Raw genomic sequence first — 23,216 nt, forward strand, 5'->3', positions numbered from 1 at the left:
AAGTTGGTATTTATTAATATTTAGTCCAATACATAATTTTTATATAGCTATATTCTTTCTTTCTTTCTCTCATATATATATATATATATATATATATATATATATATATATATATTTCTATCTATATACTAGAAGTGTCACCTGGCCAGTCATAAGATACACTTAAATAGGATATTTTAAGGTATGCGGGTTTCAGTATTTCTTATTATAGAGCCAATACTCCATTGATTATCATATTGCACCTAATGTATAGTAGTGATTTCAAAATTTTTTTTTTTTAATTATTATTTTGGTGCCATCATCTAGAATCGAAACCAAAACATATAGCACTCCAGCCTTAGTTGTTAAGTTTGAAAAGTTTACTAGAAATGACGTCATGACATTAAAATTTGAGACGGTGACAAATTCAGATTTTAGTATAATTCAAGCAAGCAAGGACGGACAGAGAGTTCACAGAATTTTATAATTGTAGAAGATATATTTCTATCTATCATCACCTCTCTACCATCTCTCTCTCTCTCTCTATACCTCTCTCTCTATATACCTCTCTCTATATATACCTCTCTCTCTCTCTCTCTATCTATACCTCTCTTTATATATATATATATATATATATATATATATATATATATATATAATCTTTTTATACCTCTCTCTCTCTCTCATAAAATAAAGCAGTGTCATTTTTTTTAAGTTCGCCTATAAAATATGCATTCAATTAAACATCTTTTTTATCTTCTAGAATCCCATACTTCGAACTTCACCATGGAATATACAACTTTTTAATCGCAGTTACAGTTTTCTACCTTCGTACAGAATAGAATATATTCCTTCTAAATGCAAACAAATAATTTATAGTTGTCCCCCTTCCCCACTCACTAATAATGCAACACTTCAAGCCCAGAATTGAGGTCACTCGCAGTTGGTTTGGATAGTGTTAAATTTCAATAGCACGCATTAACACTTGTCAGACAACAACATATCTAGTTGAGAATTTATTCAATGAACAAATGCTGTTGAACATTGGATCTATGATCGTGAATTTAATAGATTGGAATTTCTAAAAAAAAACAACAAAAAAACAATTATTTTCAAACTGAATATGGAGTAAAGTAGCAATATCATCCATAGACATGTGTTTTGTCTTTTGAGGACTCATCAGGGTGGCAAGACACTATGACCACATCAACCTCAACGGTTAAAGAACAATTTGTGCAGTCAAAATGTGACAATTCATGTCCAAGTAGGTGTATTTCCTCATTAATGTTTTAAGTTATTTTTTATTTCAGAATTCATTATTTTTTAACTGTTGTAAGAAAAAAAAAAAAAGCAATGGATTTTGAAATGGCCAAAATATTGTGAGAATAACACCTGTCGTCCAAATAATCCAAACAATACGAATGATCAATCTTCATCTCAAAAATTCAGAAACATATTAAATTGTTGAATTAGACAGTTATTTCTGCCTTCAAAATTCATAGGCAATTCTCATGTATTAATAATTTTGAATCTTGTGTTTGTATTTAAAAACAGAGTTCTTAATAAAATGATTTTGAAACAATTGTAAGTAGACTCTGCTATTAATTTTCCTTTGAAAATTAGCTAAACAAACAAAAATAACTATTTACATAAACTTACGTATGTTTATCTGATGGTATATACACTAGCAGAGATGCTCAGCATTTTCAAGAACTGAAAGTAGTTTTTATGAGATGAGAGAAAAGTAAATTCCTGTAAAGTAAGTGCTTGGATTGAATACTAGCTTAATAATTTCAACCTGCATTGTTTAAAACAGCAATTTGTGTTCAATTAATCATATATATTGAATCTTTCTAGTCAGTATTGTTTCAATATTAAATAACACAAAAGGGTTTGTTATGCCATAAAACAGACAAGCCTGACTTGATGATCAAGATCTTTTTATGAACTGATAAGGTTAAAAAAATGTGATAAACTAGCCCCATTAACTGAATCAATGAATCTTGACTGTAAGATATTAATAATTTAAATTCCTCTTTCTCTCGCATTAATAAAGTAAGTTATTACTTATTTATGCATTTATTGTATATTTTATGTCTCTAGATCGTTGCCTTAACTGAATGAATATTTGAAAATACCTCATTTTTAACTTAACATGTGATCATGTTCAATCAAGCATAGGCTGTTTTGTTTGTTTTTTTTTTGGTAATTTTTTTCACGCCATATTTAAAGTATTAAATTATAAATTGTACGAACCATTGCTGGTTATTAGTTGCTTCATAAGTTCCCAGAACCTTTTAATAATCGTTTCCTTTTCCAGGTGGCCATGAGAAGAGCATCATACCTAAATGCTTTGTGTCTCTTGTCAACTGCTTTAATTTGACTATTTCAAAACTCCCCTCTCTAACATGACGTCTGATATTGTTCGACAATCACATTGGTGTATCAATTAGCCTCCCTTTAACAACTCTATAGCATTTTTTTTATCATATACTAGAAAGAAGTGTGGCCCGTTGAGCTTCAGTTAGATTGAATCAGGAAAAAGTAAGATTGGAAAGCCAGTTAAATTTTTTTTTTAATTCAGAATATATTTTGCTTGTTATATATCCCCCTCTCTTTTTCTTATCCGCCTATCCAACTAATGTCTAAATAGTTTATTTATACTGCACTGTTGCAATCAAGTTTTATCATTTTATAAATTCCCAATACCTACCAGTGTGTAAAATAGATGTTAAAACAAAATATAACAGAAGAAAGTGTCACAAGCGTTAACATATAAAATAAGTGTGGGAGTGTCAAAACACATACTGTGAGAGAGGGTGAAAGTGATAGACACATAGTAAGAGAGGGATCATTTGGTTATTTAATTGCAAATTATGATTAATTAGAACAATTAAAAAGGATTTTTCCCTCAAATATAAATCAATCTCAAAACTGAGTAATATTTTAACAAGTATTTGCTGTTATTAACATATATAGCAAAAAAAAAAAAAAACTCCTTAAAAAAACAGGCATTGATTAAATCTGCTGCTTTAGTATTTTGTTTTGCTATCTTTGTTGGCTGAAGGAATTATTTGCTCTTAATAAACAGAATCATGTAAAAAAAAAAAAAATAAATGAATAAATAACTTTTTAATAAAACTTTTTTAATAAAGTAATGAAAAGATTTTGTGCAGACAGACTTAAAAGTTGAGACCAAGAATAAACATTTAACAAAGTTAAAAATATCCGGGTTTTTTTTTTTTTATTGTCACTTCATATTTATTTAATTTTATCAAGAATTACATTATTTTAATAAAGTGCAAGGGACCGCACGAAATACTGAATTTAAATTATTAAACCTATAAATTTATATGCTTTTATTTTTTCCATAAGGCTACTTTTTATTTGCTAAATGTGAAGAAATTCATTATTTTTAACCAACTTGAATTATTTGTATACTCTATAGAGCTTCATCACATGCTCTAAAACAAATTTCCATACTGATTACGGTCTTGGGCCAGTTTTTCAGCTGTCAGAAGCAGCATGGCAATCTAAACCAATACCTGGTCTATTTAGTGGTCGTTCTTTTGGTCTTTCTTGAAGTAAATCTTCTTGATAAGGTTTCTTAACATAGCTGGAGTCTGGTAGCCGGGAGGCATGTCTAATGTTAACTTTGTTTTTTTTATTTGAATAACATTTTTTATGGAGATATTATATATTTATAATATTTAAGAAACATATATAAAACAAATTTCTATAGTTGAAATCACTTCAAATAGAAGTCATTTTTTTTCACACCATATTTAAAGTATTAAATTATTAATTCTACAAACCATTACCGGCTGTTGATTACTTCATAAGTTTCCAGTACCTTTTAATAATCGTTTCCAAAAGTGAGTCATGCTCAGTATTTAAAAAAATTCTAAATAGCTTATACATATATAGAATGTGTATGTGTGTATTAAATTATTTCAGCGTTTGTTCTGTTACACACATTTCACATTTGTAAATTATTTCACTGCATCTTAAATTAAAAATCTTTTTCTTTTTACTAATAGTGTCCGAGTTTTGTATTCTGTTGCCTCTCTTGTGACCCTTGTCTATTTTTGATACTAGATAATTGTGCGCCCTTCCACCATATTTTCACACAAACTTTATGGTGTCTTTGACATGAGCTCCTAATGGGAGTGTTCCTTTGTATTTGAATGTTTATAACATTATGACGTGTGTTTCGTTTTTGTTTTGTTTTTTTCAAATTATTTTTTCATGTGCAAAGGGCACATCTCTTCAAAGTGCCTCGGTTAAATGCAAATAATTTTTGCTTTTTATTCTACTCAATTCTAACATACGTACCTTCTTTATACTGTTTCCAGATATATTTTGAAATTTCTGAGAAATTATGTACATACTCATATTAACTTATATCTGAAAAATATATATATATATATATATATTGTACCAGTAACAACTCTAGCTCATCAGTGTTACTCCGGCTTCTGAAATTTAAAACATTTTTTTTATAATAAACTGAAACAAAGTTACCAAAATTTTTTTAAATTATAAAAATAACCCAATTAATCTATTTGTTACTGCATAGCAGTATTTTTTTTTATTATAAGTGTTGGTATGATTAATCGAGAATCCTAAAACATAACTATTAAGGGTATTGGAATTAGCAAACAAAAACAATTTTTTTTTTGTTGTTTTTTCTTTGTTTTAAACTTAATTTTCCATTGCTTATAGTAATAATGACAACTATTTATTGATTTTAAACTACCAGTAAAGCTAAAAATCTATAGATTCCTCTCCACAAGTGTATTTTTACACATGCACATGTTTTTTTAGTTTTTTTTTTTTTTGTTTTTTAAATATCAACTCTACAGCTAAATAATTAATGATTTTAAAAGAATCGGAATCTGTAATTATATCAGAATTGGAGAAAAATATTGAAATCATCCCATCAATAATATATATATATATATAGTAAATGTTTCTGCCATTTTTAAAGCATACATTAGTTTAATATCAAAACTCAAGATGTTTTCAATGAATTCATTAGTGAATTTTTAGCATCAAAATGTGATTAAAATAACTAGCATTATTAACATTCAAAATTGTTCTCTTCATTTAAATTATTTTTCTCTCTCTTCACAGACCAATGAGAATTCTTTTTAATGACATCCTTCCATGGGTAAAATGTGTGTGTGTGTAATATATATATACATGAACACCATTTGGGATTGTTTTGTTTTTGATAGATCGGATTTAATTTTTAGTTTTTAATCCAATTAATGTGTAACTTATGGAGTATTAAGCAGTTTTAAACATGTGCTTGACAATTAGATAAGTTGGGCTCAGCCTGAGTAACCTGATTGCTAGAGTTGCCAATGAGAAATATATGTATTTATATGTGCACGCATATAATATTGGTGCTTTTAAAGAAAATAAAAAAAAGAAAGCTGCTAACGCACACAAAGACAACAGCACAAACTTCTCGTTCATTAAACTCTAAAAGAAGATGAAAGGTAAAAAGCTAACCGCTTCAAAGTTTACGTGTGATATTTGCTACAAGAACTTCACCCAGATTTCAAGCGTGATCCGGCACAAACGGATCCATTCCGGCGAGAAGCCATTTTCCTGTGAAGAATGCGGAAAATCTTTCTCTCAGTCGTCGACTCTGGTCAACCACCGACGAATTCACTCTGGCTCAAAACCGTTTGAGTGCCCCGTATGCGAGCGGAAGTTTTCCGACCACTCGAGTCTGTCTCGTCACCGCCGAACCCATTCTGGGGAGAAACCGTATACCTGTGATATCTGCCGCAAGTCGTTCTCACGCTCGACGTATCTCTCATGCCATATTCGTATTCATACTGGTGAGCGTCCTTATACGTGTTCCGTGTGCGAGCAGACCTTCTCTCACCTTTCGAGCCTGGCCCGACATCGCCGTGTCCACTCGGGGGAGCGGCCCTTCTCATGTGAAGTGTGCGGCAAGGCGTTTTCCCAGTCGTCCATATTGTCAAACCACCGTCGGATCCACTCCAAAGAAAAACCTTTCTCATGCCAAGTCTGTGACAAATCCTTTTCAAACCACTCCAGCCTCTACCGTCACGTAAAAATACACACCTTTAACAAATTGCCACCACCTATACCACCACTACTATCGCCGGTTCCGATTCCAGATAATAAATTTCTGAGCAACTCTAAGAAGGGTATTTATATCAACCATCTTAATCTTAATAATAATGATAATAATAATAACAAACTTGACGGAGAGAATAAAGAAGTGACGGATCATAAACCTTTCAAATGCACCCATTGTTACCAAGTGTTTCAACAGATCCGAGAACTTACTTTGCACATACAGGCCGATCATTCAAGTCTTACGCCTCCTATTTGCGATGGTGGTAGTATCTCTGGACTGGATTGGGACTACACTAATCCGAACACTGACAGGAAGGCTTTCTTCCCCCTTTCATCTGTATCGCCAACCAAACCTTTCAAAACTTCGGTGCAATTCTCACAGCAGGAACTCAACACGACGCCTCAAGCTAAACAATCCAGCCAAGACTCTTGTGTTACACAAGAACCAAACAATCCGAAAGTCCGCCATCATTTTTCGTGCAGATTTTGTAAAAGAATTTTCTCTGATCGTTCTAATATGTGCAAACACCGGAAAAAATGTCAGCTAAAGTGTGTCGTTGTTGCTCCAGTTTCTGAAATTAAACGACCAGAGTTAAAAGTAGAGTTGTTACCCTCTGTGACAGTTAAAGCAGACAATCCTACACCTGATAAATCATCACCCACGTCTTCCTTGCTTGTTCACTCCTCCTTATTAACCGCATCTCAAGTACGTGTTCATCCTGCATTCAAGCCATCAAATAATGCTGTCGAACAATCAACAATCCAAGTGATGCCAGATACCATTCTCCACACACCTTCTGTAGAAACCAAAGATCCAGCTATATCTGAAGGCACGCAAATACGAACTCCGTTACCTCATACGTGCGGCATCTGCAACAAGACATTTACCCAATCATCGAGTCTTCGTCGTCATCATCGAGTTCATTCTGGAGAGAAACCCTATCACTGCCGCGTTTGTCAAAAAAACTTTTCCCAATCGTCGATCTTGTACAATCATCTCCGGATCCACTCTGGCGAGCGTCCCTACAAGTGTCACCTTTGCCCCAAGCGGTTCTCAGACTCGTCGAGTCGCCTGCGACACATACGAAGCCACTCCGGTGAAAAGCCATTTAAATGCACAATCTGTTTCAAGTCATTCTCACGATCGACATATGTTGCTTCACACCTCCGCATCCATCTCGGTGAGAAGCCCTTTCACTGCCGCATCTGCGACCGGCGCTTCTCGCAGTCCTCTTCCCTCGTCCGGCACCACCGTACACACAGTGGAGAGCGTCCGTACACGTGCGAGCAGTGCGGCAAGTCTTTCTCGCAGTCGTCCGTTCTCGCCAATCATCGGCGGACGCATTCGAAAGAGAGGCCGTTCTCATGCGACATCTGTGCGAAAGCCTTCTCCGATCACTCCAGCCTGTCGAGGCACTTAAAGATTCACAACAAAGCTAAAAAGAAGTGCTACACCTGTGAGTTCTGCGGGCGTGTCTTTAAGCGTGCACCCTACCTTGCATCGCACATGAGGGCACATGTCAAAAAGACATCAGTCACATTCGACTGCAATTAACATGTTATTAACAATGACTGCCGTAATTTATTTATAGATCATTTATTTAGTCTATATCATAAGTCAGTATTTGTATGTCTGTCGGTTAGCTACTTATAGGCTCCAATACTACTGGACAAAATGGAACAAAATTTGGTATGAAGCATCTCATAGAAAGGTATACATAATAATACTATCACTACTAAAGCTACAAACAATAAACTTGTATAGGCTCTAAAACTATTAAGTAGAATTATGCTAAATTTTGCATGAAGCATCCTTGATATACCAGATGTGTAATCGGCATTTTACACTTATTACTATTGTTGTTGAAGATGATAAACAAGAGATGAACAGTGAAAATTATATATATATATATATATATATATATATATAAAGAGAGAGAGACAGTTTATAAAAGCTTAATAATATAGTATGAAGGAATGCTGAAAAATAAGATTTTTTTTTTTCACTTTCTTTACTAGAGTTGTACATGTGAAGCAGGAATATTACAATATTTCAGAGAAAATTACCTTTCTCAAATGCTTCTATTTCTTTTATCTCAAGCAATTTATTTTTTACCAAAAAATGAATACCCTTGATTGAGAAAAGAAATTCATCATACATCAGAAACTTATCTGATGTTAAGTAAATTTTCAGTATTTATTAAGTGAACGTGATATAGAGTATTCAGTTTATAAAAAAAGAAATTGTAATATTTTTCTTAGGTAACTTAAATTATTTTACCTGCCTCCGTCCTTCATTTCTAGGATGAAATTTCTTATATATATATCTATATGCGAAACTCTTTATAAATAGATAACTCTCTGAAGTATGAATAATAAACATGTATAAATAAAAGTATTTAAAGTTTTCGAGGCATTTATTTATTTTTAATTTTCTGATTTTTTGTTATAATTTTCTACTAGGGACCTCCCCTTCCCTCTTTTTTTTTAATCCTTGTTTTTTTTTTTTTTTTTTTTTTTTTTTTTTCATTCATATTTTAAGAGTGTTATGTCTTTGCAGGTGCAATCACCGAGTTTTGGCTATAATAAGATTTATTTAATTCTTTAAATGTATGGAGAGGAGAGGGGTGGGTAAAGTAATTTAAGTGACTTAAAAAAAAAAATAATCAAATTTATTTTTTGTCTTTCTATAAAATCAAAGCTTTAAGATTTATATAATAATTAAATACTGAAAATTTCATTAATATCAAATAATTATCTGATTCGTAATGGATTCCTTTCATTTTTTTTTTCATTTTAGCTGAAAAGACAAATTTACTTTGACTATCATTGCCTGTCTCTATAAAAAATGCTCAAGCATTAAAAAACATTAATATCCCACAAAATTTAGTATGAAGAAGCTTTAACATAACAGGTGTGTGTCAAAGTTATACTAATAATAATGATAATAAACACTTCTGGCACAGGCCAGGGTCAGAATGTAGTATCTGTTTTGATGCTACACTTAAATTAATTAGTCCTTAGTCAAGAGAGGGGAAGACCCTTCTATAGTAAGGCAATTCTATTTTTTGCAACTACCTGAGTGCCCCTTTTTTGGGGAGTTGGTTTCTCTCACATTAAAAATGACCTTGTGTCACATTTTGCTTTTGTGGGGAAGCAAATAAGTACTTACTACTAATAATAATAATAATAAGTACTAATACTTTAAAGTTAAACTACTATTGCTACTACTAATAATAAACGTATGCTTCAAAACTGTCAAGTAGAATTGGATAAGAATTTGTAACATTTAGATGCTAGTTATGTCATAGAGGATCAAAATTAACATGTTCCTACTACTATTATTAAAAATAATAATAATAATAATAGTATTATAGTTTTAGACTCCAAAATTATTTGATATAATTGCATCAAATTGTGATGCTAGATTTAATAAGATGAAGAATACTAATTATGATTCCCCCGGCAGCTTTTCCTTTGCAAAAGATATACTAAAACTCATTAGAGAATTTAAATGTTTCATATCCCGTTTTTTTTTTTTTTTTTTTTTTTTTTTTATCTTCAAACAGTTTCCAAGTATGGAGAATCTCTGATTGGTTTATGTGGGAAATGTTTTGAATGGATCTCCTTGCATTGCATGAATAAAATCTAGTCTTCCTTCTCACGGATAAAGTTGTTAATAACATTGTTTCTTGTCAAGTAACCAATTGATTCATCTACAGACTAAATGAATTTAATGATTGTTGTCTTATTTTATGTTTAAAATCAATGTACAAAATATAGACCTTTTAAGGGAACGTGGAACTTATGAGTTATTCTTCCACACAACTCCCTGAATTATTTATTCAACAACAAAATATATATCTGCTTCAAATGGAATATGAAGAACGAAAATTGGAAAAGAAAAAAGAAAAGAAATGCATACATTAAATTAAATGTCTGGCTACAGAAGAAGGAAACAAAAATAAAATCAGTTCAGAAAACAACAATGCAATATACAACATTTTATGGTACTGTGTTAAAAAAAGAAAATTTTGTTGAAAACCTGAAAATAAAGACTTGTACATCTATTAAACTTTATCAAAGGAGAAACCTACAATAACAAATATGAAATTTGTATGCATGAAGCAAGTATATGATGAAATTTAAATGTTTCATTTTTTTTATTTTATTTTTATTTTGTTTAAAAAGAAGATAACAAAAATTGACATGGTTGGCAACTTTCATGGATCTATGAGTGATTTTTTTTTTTTTTTTTTTTTTAACTGAAACACCTTCCCTTCTTTGTTTTACAACGTTTGTGAATCCAACAAAAAGATCTTATTTGAGAGTGATCAAGACGTTTGTTACAATAAAACCGCCATCACTAATTTATTCATCCCTAAAATTTCAAAAAAATATTCAAATATACCTTTTTCTCGGCCTTCTCCTTTCCTTATTTCAGTGAACTGGCCGTGGTGTCAACTTTTCCAATGATAAATGGGACACTGATTTGATAGGTCCCTATTTAAAAAAAAAAAAAAAAAAAAAAAAAAAAGGACTTTTAAGATATCAGGACACGAATAAGCACTGCATGAAAACTAACGAAACAGAGAAGGTAGTGGTGACATTTTATGTTATTGACATTAAATGATTGTATTCTAGTTTCTGGGTGAGGCTCTTTGACCTCTGGCAATCAACATTGTTAGACCCAGTCCAACACTGCACAAGGACACACACACCTTTTTTATTTTTTATTTATTTTTTAATAAGTATTAAGGATGTCTATAACCCTGACTCCAGTCAGTGATTTGTTTGTTTAGTTGTTGAGATTGTTAGAGATTTGCCACTAATGCCAGTGGCCTGTGTTCAAGTATGGGTAAAAGCTGCTGATTTTTAAGGAAGGCAGGCTTTTTCATTGCATATATCATTGTTTCCAAAGCTCCCTTCAGTTAGCCTTATGTCACATTAAACTAATCTTAGCAAAAATTTAAAAAATGGACCAAATAGATTTGAGGTACCTGAGAATGAGCAACGACCAAAAAGACACATTTTGCTTTAATACCGCTTTTTTTTTCTTCTTTTTTTTTTTTTTTTTTTTAAACGATTGTATTGTTTTGTTCATAATTCAATGTACACAGGCTGTTCCAAAAGTAATGCCTCCTATTTTTCTTCCACCTGAATGGATCAGAGGTGATTGCAACTTGTATTGTTATTGGTGATGGAACATGCATTCATGGCCTGAAAGTTTCATCTCTTTGTTGCAGATATTGACAGTGTGAGACTCTATGAAAGCAACCCCTTTCATGGATGAGCATCAGAAGCAGAGGTGTCATTGAATCCTGGCAGAAGTATACTGAGAATGATGGTGACTATAGAAAACTAAATTCTGGAGTACAAAAGATTGATCGTTTTAATGGTACTACTCCCGTCATCATAGCTCTTCAACTTTTTGTGTTAAAAAAAAAAGTAGGAGGCTTTACTTTTGGAACGACCCTCATATTCAAAAGGTTTTATTTTTGAAAAGTTTTATCAATAGTCTAAAAAGTGTATACTTTTTTTCTTTTTTTTTTATTTACAAACATGTTTAATTGTACACACGTTTTTTATTAAAAAGAGAAAAGCTTTATTTACAAAACCTTTTGTTTTGTTAGCTTTGGAGGTTTTTAAAAAAATAACAAAATATTTATATACAAAACTTTTTTTATTCAAGCAAAATGTCTCAACAAATCAAACAAACAAATAAATAAAAATATGTTGAACAGAGATGGTGTTACACAATTTCAAAAAAGTATTTTAAAAAAAATATTGGCTTACATAAAAACATTCTTTTTTACTTAAGAGGAAAAAAAAGGGAAAGAAAAATATGTATGATGTCCATACCTGTTATGGAAAGAAAATATCATACACCAAAAATCACATAAACTGATCAAGTATTTATTATTTGGATGAATCGGACTAATGTTCTCATTTTGAGTGTTATTTGCACAACATTTCAGTCGGTCTAACCTCCAACCTTCTTCAGCAGCATATGTTGCCATGTTTAGGAAAGGGAGGGGGGTTTAGCGCTAAACTTCCACGATTTTGTATTTAGGTTATGTTTAAAATAAATTTACAAAAAAAGTATAAATGTATTATTTGGATTTATCGGACTACTGTTCTCATCTTGAGTGTGATTTTTACACTGTTTCGGTCGATGTAACCTCCGACCTTCTTCAGGTGTATCTTATCAAACTCGTGAATTTGGATGGAATTTTGAGCGGAACCCTTTATTTAGTTCATGGGGATAGCATGCTCTTGTTCCATCAGCCATGACTGGATAGAGGTCCTAACTAATTCGCAATTGTATTTTTTGGTCGCCCACAATGAGGATTGAACCTTCAACCTTCAGGAGAATATCACTTTTACAATTGATTTTTCCAAGTACTCTAACCACTGCGCCATGGGTCTTTACATTACATCGACTGAAACTTTATGAAAATCAAACTCAAGAACAGTAGTCTGATAAATCTAAACAGTACGAATGAGATATGTCAAGAAAGTATAAAATCAATAAAAATGTCAAGCAAAATACTGGCTGATATTTCTGAATTATTTGTAACGTAAAAAAAAAAAAGAAAAGCAGTTAAAGTTTAATTAGACCATTAACTAGTTGTAAGTTCTTCAAAAAATAATTAAGTAAATTGATCAAGTAGTTTTATTTTAAAATAAAAAAAATAAAATAAAATTTTATGGCTAAACTATGAGCAGCAAGCTTGTGATGCCATTTTGAAAACAAGCTGAAGGAACGAGGGAGATAACTCTAAATGCTATGGACATTTTAAGTGCATGGATCATAGTATGTGGCCTAGAAAAATTAAGAGCATCATCGTCCTTGGCTTCTATCATCAAGGCTGCACACAGAAAAGATGGACCGATTGCATTCAATGAGGATTTGAAGAGCACCAGCCTCAAACCTGAACAAGCAGTGGACCGAGAATGGTGGCGAATGAACATCCGACGTGGTCGACATGACAGAACTTTTAACCCTTGAACACAGAAGAAAGGGAAGTAAAACCGGTGAATAAGTAATTTAAACTTTAAAAGCCATTCTTAACATGGGGAGGGGGTATTGTGAAAACTCAAATTTGCTTAAAAATGATTTTCTTTATAAAAATAAAACTGCATGACCAATTTATGTGATTTTTGGAATATGATATTTTCTTTCTGTCATGAATACATACATCATACAGATTTTTTTTGATTTTTTTTCAGTGGGGGTAAATTCTGGACAAGTCATATTTAATTTATCATAGGCGATCAAATCAGGTATCAAAAATAAACATTAAGGTAAAATGTGTCCTTCTGGTTGTTCATTCTGAAGTGCATTTGATCCTCAAAAAAAAAAAAAAAAATTCTTCATGCACAAATTTCACCAAAAACAAACATCAACCGTTTTTTACGAAATTGTAACATTGTCTTCATATTAATCAACATTAATTCTTTATCTATTTCTCATGATACATTGTGCATACATTATTTTAATCAATACTTTTATTTCAACTTTATCACAAAGAATATCTTTCGATAATATGGTAAGATCGTTCATGTTTGCACGTATGTTATTACCTTTCACACGATAAAAAAATAAAAAATGAAATCTTTTGATCAGCAAAGTAAACGATTCTGAATTTTTCCATTTTAAAATGAATTGTTCCAAAAATGAAACTGTCACTCTGTTGACTAAAACAGTACAATTTTTAATAAATGCATTTTAAAAAGTGATATTTTTGAAATAATACGATTAACCCTGATAGACATTTAAGAAAAAAAATTACTCTTTCTTCTTCTGTAAATAATTGTTATTGTCAGCTAAATAGTAATAAACGCATGTCCTTTATTATTATGCATGCCATATTTGATTCGATACTTTCATTTCAGCTTTTACAAAAATATTTAATAGCACATTTCTATGTATGTTCTCATTAGCTAAAGTAAAAATTTCAAGTTTATTTATTTTAAAATGAATTGCTCCACAATCAAATTATATTGCTCCATTATGAATTTTAAATACATTTCGAAAAGTGACTTTTTTTTTTTAATTAACGTGAAGAATATTTATCTGAAAATAATATTATTGTTAAAGACATATTTGTTTTATTTATTTAAAGAATATTTTTTACTTAGCAGTGAAAATTTTTCATGGAAGAAGTCCTTCCCCCCCCCCTTAATAATTGACCCTGACCGACATTTATTATTTCAAAAGTAATTTTATTTTTAACAAGAATTTTATACAGATTGTTGTAGAAGGCATCATGGAATTTCTACGGGGTTTCACTAGTATAATAATATAAGTGTAACAGCTGCTGATATGGAACCTCTTTTAATTTGGACAAAATCACGAGTGATAGAATTTGATCATTCTGCTGCCATCCGACTTGTTTACTGGGTGGCTGAAAAAATTGGCTGTGTGTGTAGCATGTCATCAATTTTACACTGCACCTGCTGGTGGTAGTCTCCTCTTATTTTGACATTATATCTGCCTTTGCTTAAATTTAACCCTAATTATGATTTTAATTGCTAGCGATTTTCTAGGTAGTCTAGTCCATAGAGTAAATGTGGTATTATGGTGGAAATGTCTAGTGAAGAAAAGACACAACTTTGATCCTCTTCCTGAAATTTATTGGCCTTGTGCCTAATTTGTTATCTAAATTTTATAGTGAATAAATATTTAACCCTAATTATGGCTTAACAGGAAAATTTCAGTGGCAGCAACGGTATTAAACGTAAACACTGAACTATTTCCATCAAAAAAATGTTTACCTGTTGTTTAGGTTCTGAACAATTCCCAATGATTTAGATATATGATATGTGTATAATTAGGGTGTGTTGAGGAATATATTATTCAGTTTAAAAAAACAGTCATGGCTCTTAGAAAGTTACATGGATCTCCTGGCACCCTTCGTTCAAAAGTCTTGCCAGATTAACCATTTTGCCAGACCATCCAACGCAATTTTTTCCCCAATTGAAATGAATGAATCTCCCATTCAGGAAGACCCATTTTTTGATAACCTCCTACGATTGATTTTCACTCCAGACCTGAAATGGAAGACTTGGATCAAATCTATTGCTAAGGTCACTGGAAAAATAGTCAAATCATTCTGCCACTCCAGAAAGTACCTCACTCTTGACCCAATCCTCTACTTAGGTAGGAGCCAGCTAGGTTCTTAGATGAGGTCATATTTGGTAAAGTCCCGCTAGGAGTACTCTTTCTTGCTTTACGAAATCGGTTTAGTACTCTGTCAATCTAGTTTTCATCCTCTCTTTCACACAGAAAAGATGTTGCTAGCCTCTCTCCATTGTATCATGATGTTCATGGTAGATGCTTGATAGCTCCAATCTCTGGCTCCTCTCCCCCCAGAAAAGCATTCAAAACAAGAATTCGCCTAGCTACAACCACAGAAATGAACTTTTCTTTCTACCTCTGTATACACAAAATCAAACAGAATTTCCATGGACAAAGTTTCTTTCCTAGAACATCTCATTTGTGGAAAAAAAATACCATAAGGCTGCTTACCAACTAATTATAACATGATCATCTTCAAGTTTAATGTAAACAAATGCTTGGTGAATCGTCCTCTTGAGTAATAAATTCCTCTTGAGTAACTTTCTGCACATCCCACCCATTTGATTTTAATTCTTTTGTAGTTGTGTTTATTTTCCAACCGAAATCTTTTTTTAACTTTTGCTTCAAGTCTGCAAGAACCTGTCGTGTAACTAATAGAAAATAATCAGTACTAAGTAACATTCTTTTGCAGGTTGAAGGTTTAATCCTTGGTACCGGGGATGCTAAGATTATAATTATAAATTACTTAGGACTTCTATTTGATTATGGCTGACAGGACGAGAACAAGCTACCCCCTGTATTAAATAAAGAGTTCTAATCTAATTTTCATGCACATTTCCGAGTTCATGAAGATCAGTGATGACATTGGCCAAAATGTTGTGTGAATAAAATCCAAGATAAGAAGAATAGTCAAAATAATACGAAAAATATTAATTTAAAGTCTTTTCAAAATCGAGGAATTGGAATACAGTACATAAATTTACCAACAAAAAATCTTGCAAAATCGCAAAAGTATTGAAATGAATGAGTTTAGCATCCTGTTTTAAAAACACTATCACAAACAAAAAGTTGGTTCTTATATTTTCGTTTTTAATAGTTAGATAATCAAAAAAATTATACTAAAAAATATTAACACAATTTTTCATATTTTTGAATACGTTCAAAACGTATCACAAAATTGAGGCTAAAAACTAAAATATTTGAGAAAAAAAATTCCAAATAATGGCTGACTTGGTTAACTATTATGTTTTCATTTTTTTTTTTTTTTGTTTGTTTTTTCCAAATCAATTTCAACGATGATTACAATATAACAGACGATTTGACAAAATTATAAAAAAAAATTAAAATTAAAACCCTTTAACAACTTCAATGATACTCTTCTTTAGAGTCTAAGAAATGCAGAAGTGCATATAGATTTTATTTCCTTGCCTCCCCCCATAACGGCAGAACTAAACCTAAATTTTTTTTTTTTTTTTTTTTTTTTTTGTAAATGTGAGGAAAAATCCAGTTTCTCTGGATTGGAACAAAAATAAAAATTGCCTCAATCTAGAAGGACCTATCCTTTACTGACTTAGAACAGAATAGACTCGGTGTAGTATCAGAGCATACTACACTCTGATCCTAAGGTTATGGTGCGCAAAACTAGGAGGCATAGTACTTTGCAGCAATTATAAAATATATACATCAACTTTATATATCAGAGTATACACTTTTGATAGTCATAAGTTATACCATGAAACTGCAGTAAAGCATTAAAATCAAGTTCATTTTATTATTATTATTATTATTGATATACATATGCTAGCTATCCTTACCCAGCCATTGCTCAGATGGAAGGCATAGAAAAAAATAAGAAAATATTCTCTCTCTCTCTCTCTCTCTCTCTCTCTCTATCCCTCCCTCCCTCCCTCTTGTATGTGTATATATATATATATATATATATATATATATATATATATGTGAGTGTGAAAGTATAATTACATGAGGATTTACTAAAAAATTTTAAGTGAGTTAAGGGAAAGAGAATTCAGGGACCTTTTTTAGATGTTTGATCTTGTACATTGACAACAGCTATTTGGACTGGCTATATGTTTTCTAATTGTAAGCATTTGAATTTGCTAAGCTCATTCCTAGTATATAATAAATAATATGTAAAGTCACGTTATGTTTATATGTACGTTATCACTTATTGCACACAAAAAATGAAACCGTCTGATTAGCAAAGATGGTGATCAATGTGATGTCAGTAAGGTAAAAAAAAAAAAAAAAAAAAAGACTTCCGTCTTAATAATTTTAAAATGACTTTTTCCCAAATCAAATTATCATCCCATCAACTAAAACAGTAAATACATGTAATAGAAATAGAAAATAAATACATGTAATAGAAATGACATTAATTTAAAGAAGATTTGTCCGAAAAGTATTTTATGGTAAGAAGACAGGGAATATTTATGGTTTTAAAAATAATTAAATTGCTACAATTTTTAAAATAATTAAAGACAAGACATATTCGTTTGATTTATTCAAAAAATATTTAACTGACAATGATAATTTTACTGAAGAAGAAAGAGTGCATTTTTTTCCTTTTTGTCTTAATAAGGTTTTATTATTTCAACATGAATGTTATTATTGTTGTTATTATTTATTATTAACAGTCAGTTATAGAGATCAATGTAAAAATCACCATGGAATATCCATGCAGTATGTAGTATATTTTATAGGGTCAATTTAATGATCAACAGAAAAAATAGAGATACTAAGAGAACTGGTTCCAAAACGAATAAGAAATGAATACTACTGATGCCTTTATCTCATTATGTACAAATTTTAAGAAACAAATGATGATTCTGACTTAAAAGATGCACATTAATTTATATTAATTTTTTTTTAAATAGCCTTAAAAAAAAATGAATGATTTCATTAAAAGTTGTAAAAAATCTTAAACAAAGCAAAAAAACATTGAAGAAATATTTTTGAATTGATTCCATATTGCTATTATTTACTTTTCCAACAATTTTTGACATATTTTTTACGCTGTGAAAATCCTACTTGTATATATAAGCCAACTCTCTCTTTCTCTCTCATATATATACTTATATATATATATATATATATATATATATCCCTACTTCATATACTTTATGTAGACATATATATACAAACGCTATTTATATGTATGTATGTATGCATGCATGTATATATATTAGTGTTGAGACGATTAATTGGAAAAATCGGAATTTTAGGGGTATCAGAAAAATTAGTGTCTGTTTTCTGATGCCATTCCTTTAATTGTGTCTTTTTTGGTTTTATTTTGTTTAAAACTTAATTTTCCATTGCTGCTACTAAAGATAAAATGATAAATATTTATTGATTTTAAATTGGCAATAAAATTAAAATCTACAGATCACTCCGAATGTGTTTGAGAAAATATATGCATATAATATACGGGTTTTTACCGTAATAAAAAAAAAAAGAAGAAAACAACAGCTCTACAACTACATGTTAAGAGACTTTAAAAATATCGGAATCAGAAAAAAAATTGTAATCATTTCATCACTAATATATATACTATGCATAGAAAAAATAAATGATTATGGCATTGCTTACCTTCCTTCAAAAATATCTCTCCGGTATTAAAAAAAAAATCATCAAAAATATTGTTTTTGTTACTTTGATGAAATTCTTTCATTAAAAAGGCTAAAAATGTTAGTCAACCAAAAATGTTTTTTGCTTTGATCTGTCTTCTGTATTTGGCGGTTAAACACTTTTCATACACGCACGCACACATATATATTATCAATCATATTTCTTTATATACAATTTCCTGTCCATCGCACAATATTTGTAACCGCTTTGACCGTGCACAGAACATTTTTGAGTGCTTTTATATATATATATATATATATATATATATATATATATATATATATATATATATACTCTTATACATTTTATAAAATGTAAACTCTTACTTGAGATCATTATTACCAAAAGAAAAATTTTTTTTATACAAACAAAATCTACAAAAAAAATTTTTTTTTCTTTTATACAAACAAAATCTACAAAAAAAGAATTTTTCTAATTGAATATTATTTTTGTTGACAGCCATTTTGAAAAAAAAATGATCAATTTGTTGTCTAAAAAAATATTTCTGATCAGCCGTTTTGAAACTCGAGACTTTGAAATTGTTAATACAGTTTATTTTTTATCACTTATGCATTTCGGCTATGGACTATTTAAATATTGATATTTATTGATTATTGGATTGCTACTGTTATCTATTGTTTTACCTTTTTGTGCATTGTACAGGGTGCACCATAAGTCGCGCACCAAAGGATTTGAAATAATTCTGATAGTAATAAACGTTATTTATTAAAACCAAACTTAACCAATAAACTGAAAAACACGTTGTACACGCTCGTTCGTCAATTGTTAAAGGCATGCCTGAAATTAAAATAAAAAATTTTTAAAGGCAGATCATAACTAAAAATCTTTGATTGAAATTAAATTTGACAGTTATAGCAACTGATGAATACAAAAAAGGTTTTATTACTTTATAAAAGAAGATGTATCTTATACACAAAGATAAGAAAATATATTTTGCCCTGCAGATGTTACAGTTTCACATCACTTAATTCTTTGGTGCATGACTTATGGCCCACCCTGTATTTTGTTTTGTCTCCCTAAGACATTTTTCCCCCTTGTTCCTATAGGTAGACAAGTAGCAACTATACATAAGTATATGTTTTGAAAATATATATGGCAATTAACCTATACAGAATTTCCATATTTCATCAGGTATTTAAGCTAACCTTGTTAAAAAAAAAAAAAATAATAACAAATCTACTGCTTAATTGTACTGTTTTTATTTTTTCTAATATTTTTGAGTTAAAATAAAAAAAAAATGATTCATGTATGTTCCGTATCTATCATAAACGGTTTTCGATTCTTTGTTGAATCATCGTCAAAGCAAATGAACAAAAACATTAGAGAAAAGAAGAGAATTTCAAAAGGTAGCTGTGAAACGGGCACGTGAAGTTAATTAGATACTTGTGGAAAGTTTTCACACTGTTCCAGGAAAGACGTTAATAATTTAAAATCCATGATGTCAGGATTAGCGTCACGGGATAAAATTACATTATGTTAAGCATTTTAAAATATTACTGATTTCCTAAGCACTGTTATTATATAAGTTATTGAGTTTTGATGAAGTGTGTGTGTGTGTGTGTGTGTACATAAGTGAATAATTATAATTTAATTATAATTATCAAGCCCCTTTAAGAATACTTAAGGATGGACACTGTCTGAGAAATATAAACTAAGAGGCGGTCAACTAGCATTTATGCAACGTTCACGGCATCTACTCGTTTGAACACTCTCTGATTATCTAATGTCTGCACCCAAATTGTGCGTTTGTTAGTTCCCGTCATCCTTGTGGCAATTGTTTAATGGCTTGGAGATAAAGGCTTAGCAAATGGAGTCAAAGGTGGCTTCGTGGTTGGATTCGAATATCCCGACCGGTAGGAATTGTTACTTCCTACACTGATGATTGCGTAAGCATAAAACACTAGTATCTGTAGGTATAAATGAAATATATATATACATAGAAACAAATGACTATGATACTGCCAACTATGAATTTGGTGTGGCTCCCACTTAATAAAAATAGAGACTTTGAAAATATTAAAACTTCACTTTTTTTTATTATCACTTATGCATTTGGGCTAGAAATTGTTTCAATTTTTATATTTATTGGATTTTTTGATTGCTACATGCTAGAAGAGATATTTCGTTTTACATTTTATGCGCCAAAGGTAGTTTTTTTTTAATTTTTTATTTTTATTTTTCTTCCTTAATTTGTTATTCCCATCTAACTCCAACTATCCAACTAGATAATTTGGTTTTTCTCTCTATAACAGAGGTGGCCCCAACTCCCAACTGAATAACAGAATTTTTTTTTTTTTTTTTTTTTTTAGAAAGAAATGCTAACCTTTTTTTAGAAAGAAATGCTAAACTTTATTTTTATAGATATAATATGCCAGTCTATGCTTCCATAAATGTGATAACATTGATGATCTAATGAGAGCTAGTGTGTCATTATAAGATATATATGTGTGTGTGTGTGTGTGTGTGTGTGTGTGTGTATGGGGTGCCTTCAATAAGTTTCCAGACATTTTTGTAGACATTTAAAATTGTCATAGACTCTTGAAAATTCAGTATATTATTGCTATACATCTTATGATTTCAGGTTCAAATGAGCAGCTACAGTAGGAATTCGAATACACCCCACTAAAGCTCAGTTGTCACAGCTAATGAATTTCAAAAATGCAATCTGAACATGAGGACACTTTAGAAGAACGATATGCGATAAAATACTGTTTTAAATTTGGAAAAAATGTCACAGGAACGTATGAAATGTTTCAGATTGCTTTTAGACCATTTTGCATGAATCAAACATCAGTTTTTGAGTGGTATAAGAGATTCAAGGAAGGCAGGAAGTCTGAGAGATGATGAGACGTGACGGAGGAGTAAGGAAGTCAAAATACCAGTTGATTGGCCAAATAAAGAACTTCATGGATAAGGTCCATCGTGTGTCTATAGAGACAATAAGTTTACAGTTTGATGTCAGGGTGGGAACTGTACACACAATTATTCTCTTGGAACTGAAGATGCGGAAGATTTGTGCAAAGTTTGTCCCAAGAGTGCAGTCCACAACTCCATCCTTGTCACAGACTAATTGACCAAAATGGGCTACAAAACAGTTCCTCATCCTCCCTATCGTCCAGACCTTGTTCCCTGTGACTTTTGATTATTCCCTAAGCTCAAGGAAAATCTTAGAGGCTGAAACAGCTGAGGGGATGAAAGAGGCTGTGACAAGTCATTGACATGCTCACACTAGAGAACTTCCACGGGGGCCTTCTAGAAGTTGTTGGAATAGTACAACAAGTGCATTGCAGCTGGAGGAGATTACTTCAACGAGGACAAGAGTGTCATGTGTGTATTATCAATAAAAGTGCCCATACTAAAAAATCTCGAAACTTATTGACAGCACCTTGTATATGGCATATGTTGCTTAATTTCTGTGAAGTTAAGCAGCGTCAACACTTTCAACAGCTCCTGCATCACACTTGGCTTCCAGTTGTGTGGACCCTGTCCTACCGCTGGATCGGACAAGTTGGGAAGAAAGAGTGAAGCTGGCTCTGCACAAGCCAGTTTCACTTTAAAACAAACTCCCAGCACGTGTCATCCATCATCCCTAGGATAATCAGATGGACTTCGTCTTTTCGATTTCTATTGTGATAGCATTGGATAGTTTAGCAGGAAGTCGGTATGCAAAGATTATTTTTTGACCTCCTTCTCCATAATGTTTGGAGCAATCTTCATTGATTTATTTCAATATCGTTTTAGATTAAAAATACAAAATCTGTGTAGAAAACAAAACAAAACAAAAATTGTAAACTGTTTTGTGGTAAGTAAGATGTGTTTTATATATCCGGGTTGTCCATAGGAAAGAAACAAACAAAATACCACCTTTTAAAAAAAAAAAAATGTAAGTCATGCCATTTTACAGGATAAACAACAAAACGAAAAAGTGGGTGCTTCTACATTGTAAAAACTTTTTTTTTTAAATTTCAAGTGGTGCCTACGTAATTTTCAGGTTTCAAATAGTAACATATCCAAAAATTGCAAAAAAACGATAAGGTAGAAAAATAATTATTAATGAAAAAGAATATTGTGAAAGGAAGTGAAGTCACTGTATTTAGCTTAGCAAGAAAGAGATAAGTTTACAGGGGAGATAATCAAGTTCTGTTGCTTACGTCACATGACAAACGTAATTCAAAATATCAGACAAAATTTATTCCCCATATAAGCTTTATCGAAAACAGTTTTCATTAATAATTATTTTCTACCTTATCCTTTTCTGTAATTTTTCGATATGTTACTATTTGTGACATGACAATTATGTAGGTACCATTTGTTTCACTTGAAATTTAATTTTCTTTTTGTTTGTACAATATAAAAGTGTTTT

At 31.1% G+C, this 23,216-nt stretch overlaps 2 protein-coding genes across 2 annotated transcripts in view; both read left to right on the top strand.

The window, feature by feature from the left end:
- The first annotated feature begins 782 nt into the window (after positions 1–782).
- Positions 783–23,216, top strand: part of LOC145277690 (intraflagellar transport protein 52 homolog) — a 115,080-nt gene continuing 92,646 nt past the window's right edge. Inside the window, exon 1 of the mRNA XM_080129376.1 lies at positions 783–1,243. The gene's annotated coding sequence lies outside the window, so the exon portion shown is untranslated. The remainder of the gene's footprint in view (positions 1,244–23,216) is intronic.
- On the top strand, positions 4,804–22,804 carry LOC145277689 (uncharacterized). Its single transcript, XM_080129374.1, has one exon. The coding sequence runs from the start codon at positions 5,480–5,482 to the stop codon at positions 7,655–7,657; it is 2,178 nt and encodes a 725-aa protein (XP_079985500.1). The 5' UTR covers positions 4,804–5,479; the 3' UTR covers positions 7,658–22,804.

The sequence above is a fragment of the Euprymna scolopes genome, chromosome 6, assembly GCF_053919585.1.
Source record: "Euprymna scolopes isolate OS-2025 chromosome 6, ASM5391958v1, whole genome shotgun sequence".
Classification (NCBI taxonomy): Eukaryota; Metazoa; Mollusca; class Cephalopoda; order Sepiida; family Sepiolidae; genus Euprymna; species Euprymna scolopes.

Bases quoted from the DNA above. Each gene is read 5' to 3' on its own strand.
- LOC145277689 (XM_080129374.1), top strand. From the start codon at position 5,480: ATGAAAGGTAAAAAGCTAACCGCTTCAAAGTTTACGTGTGATATTTGC.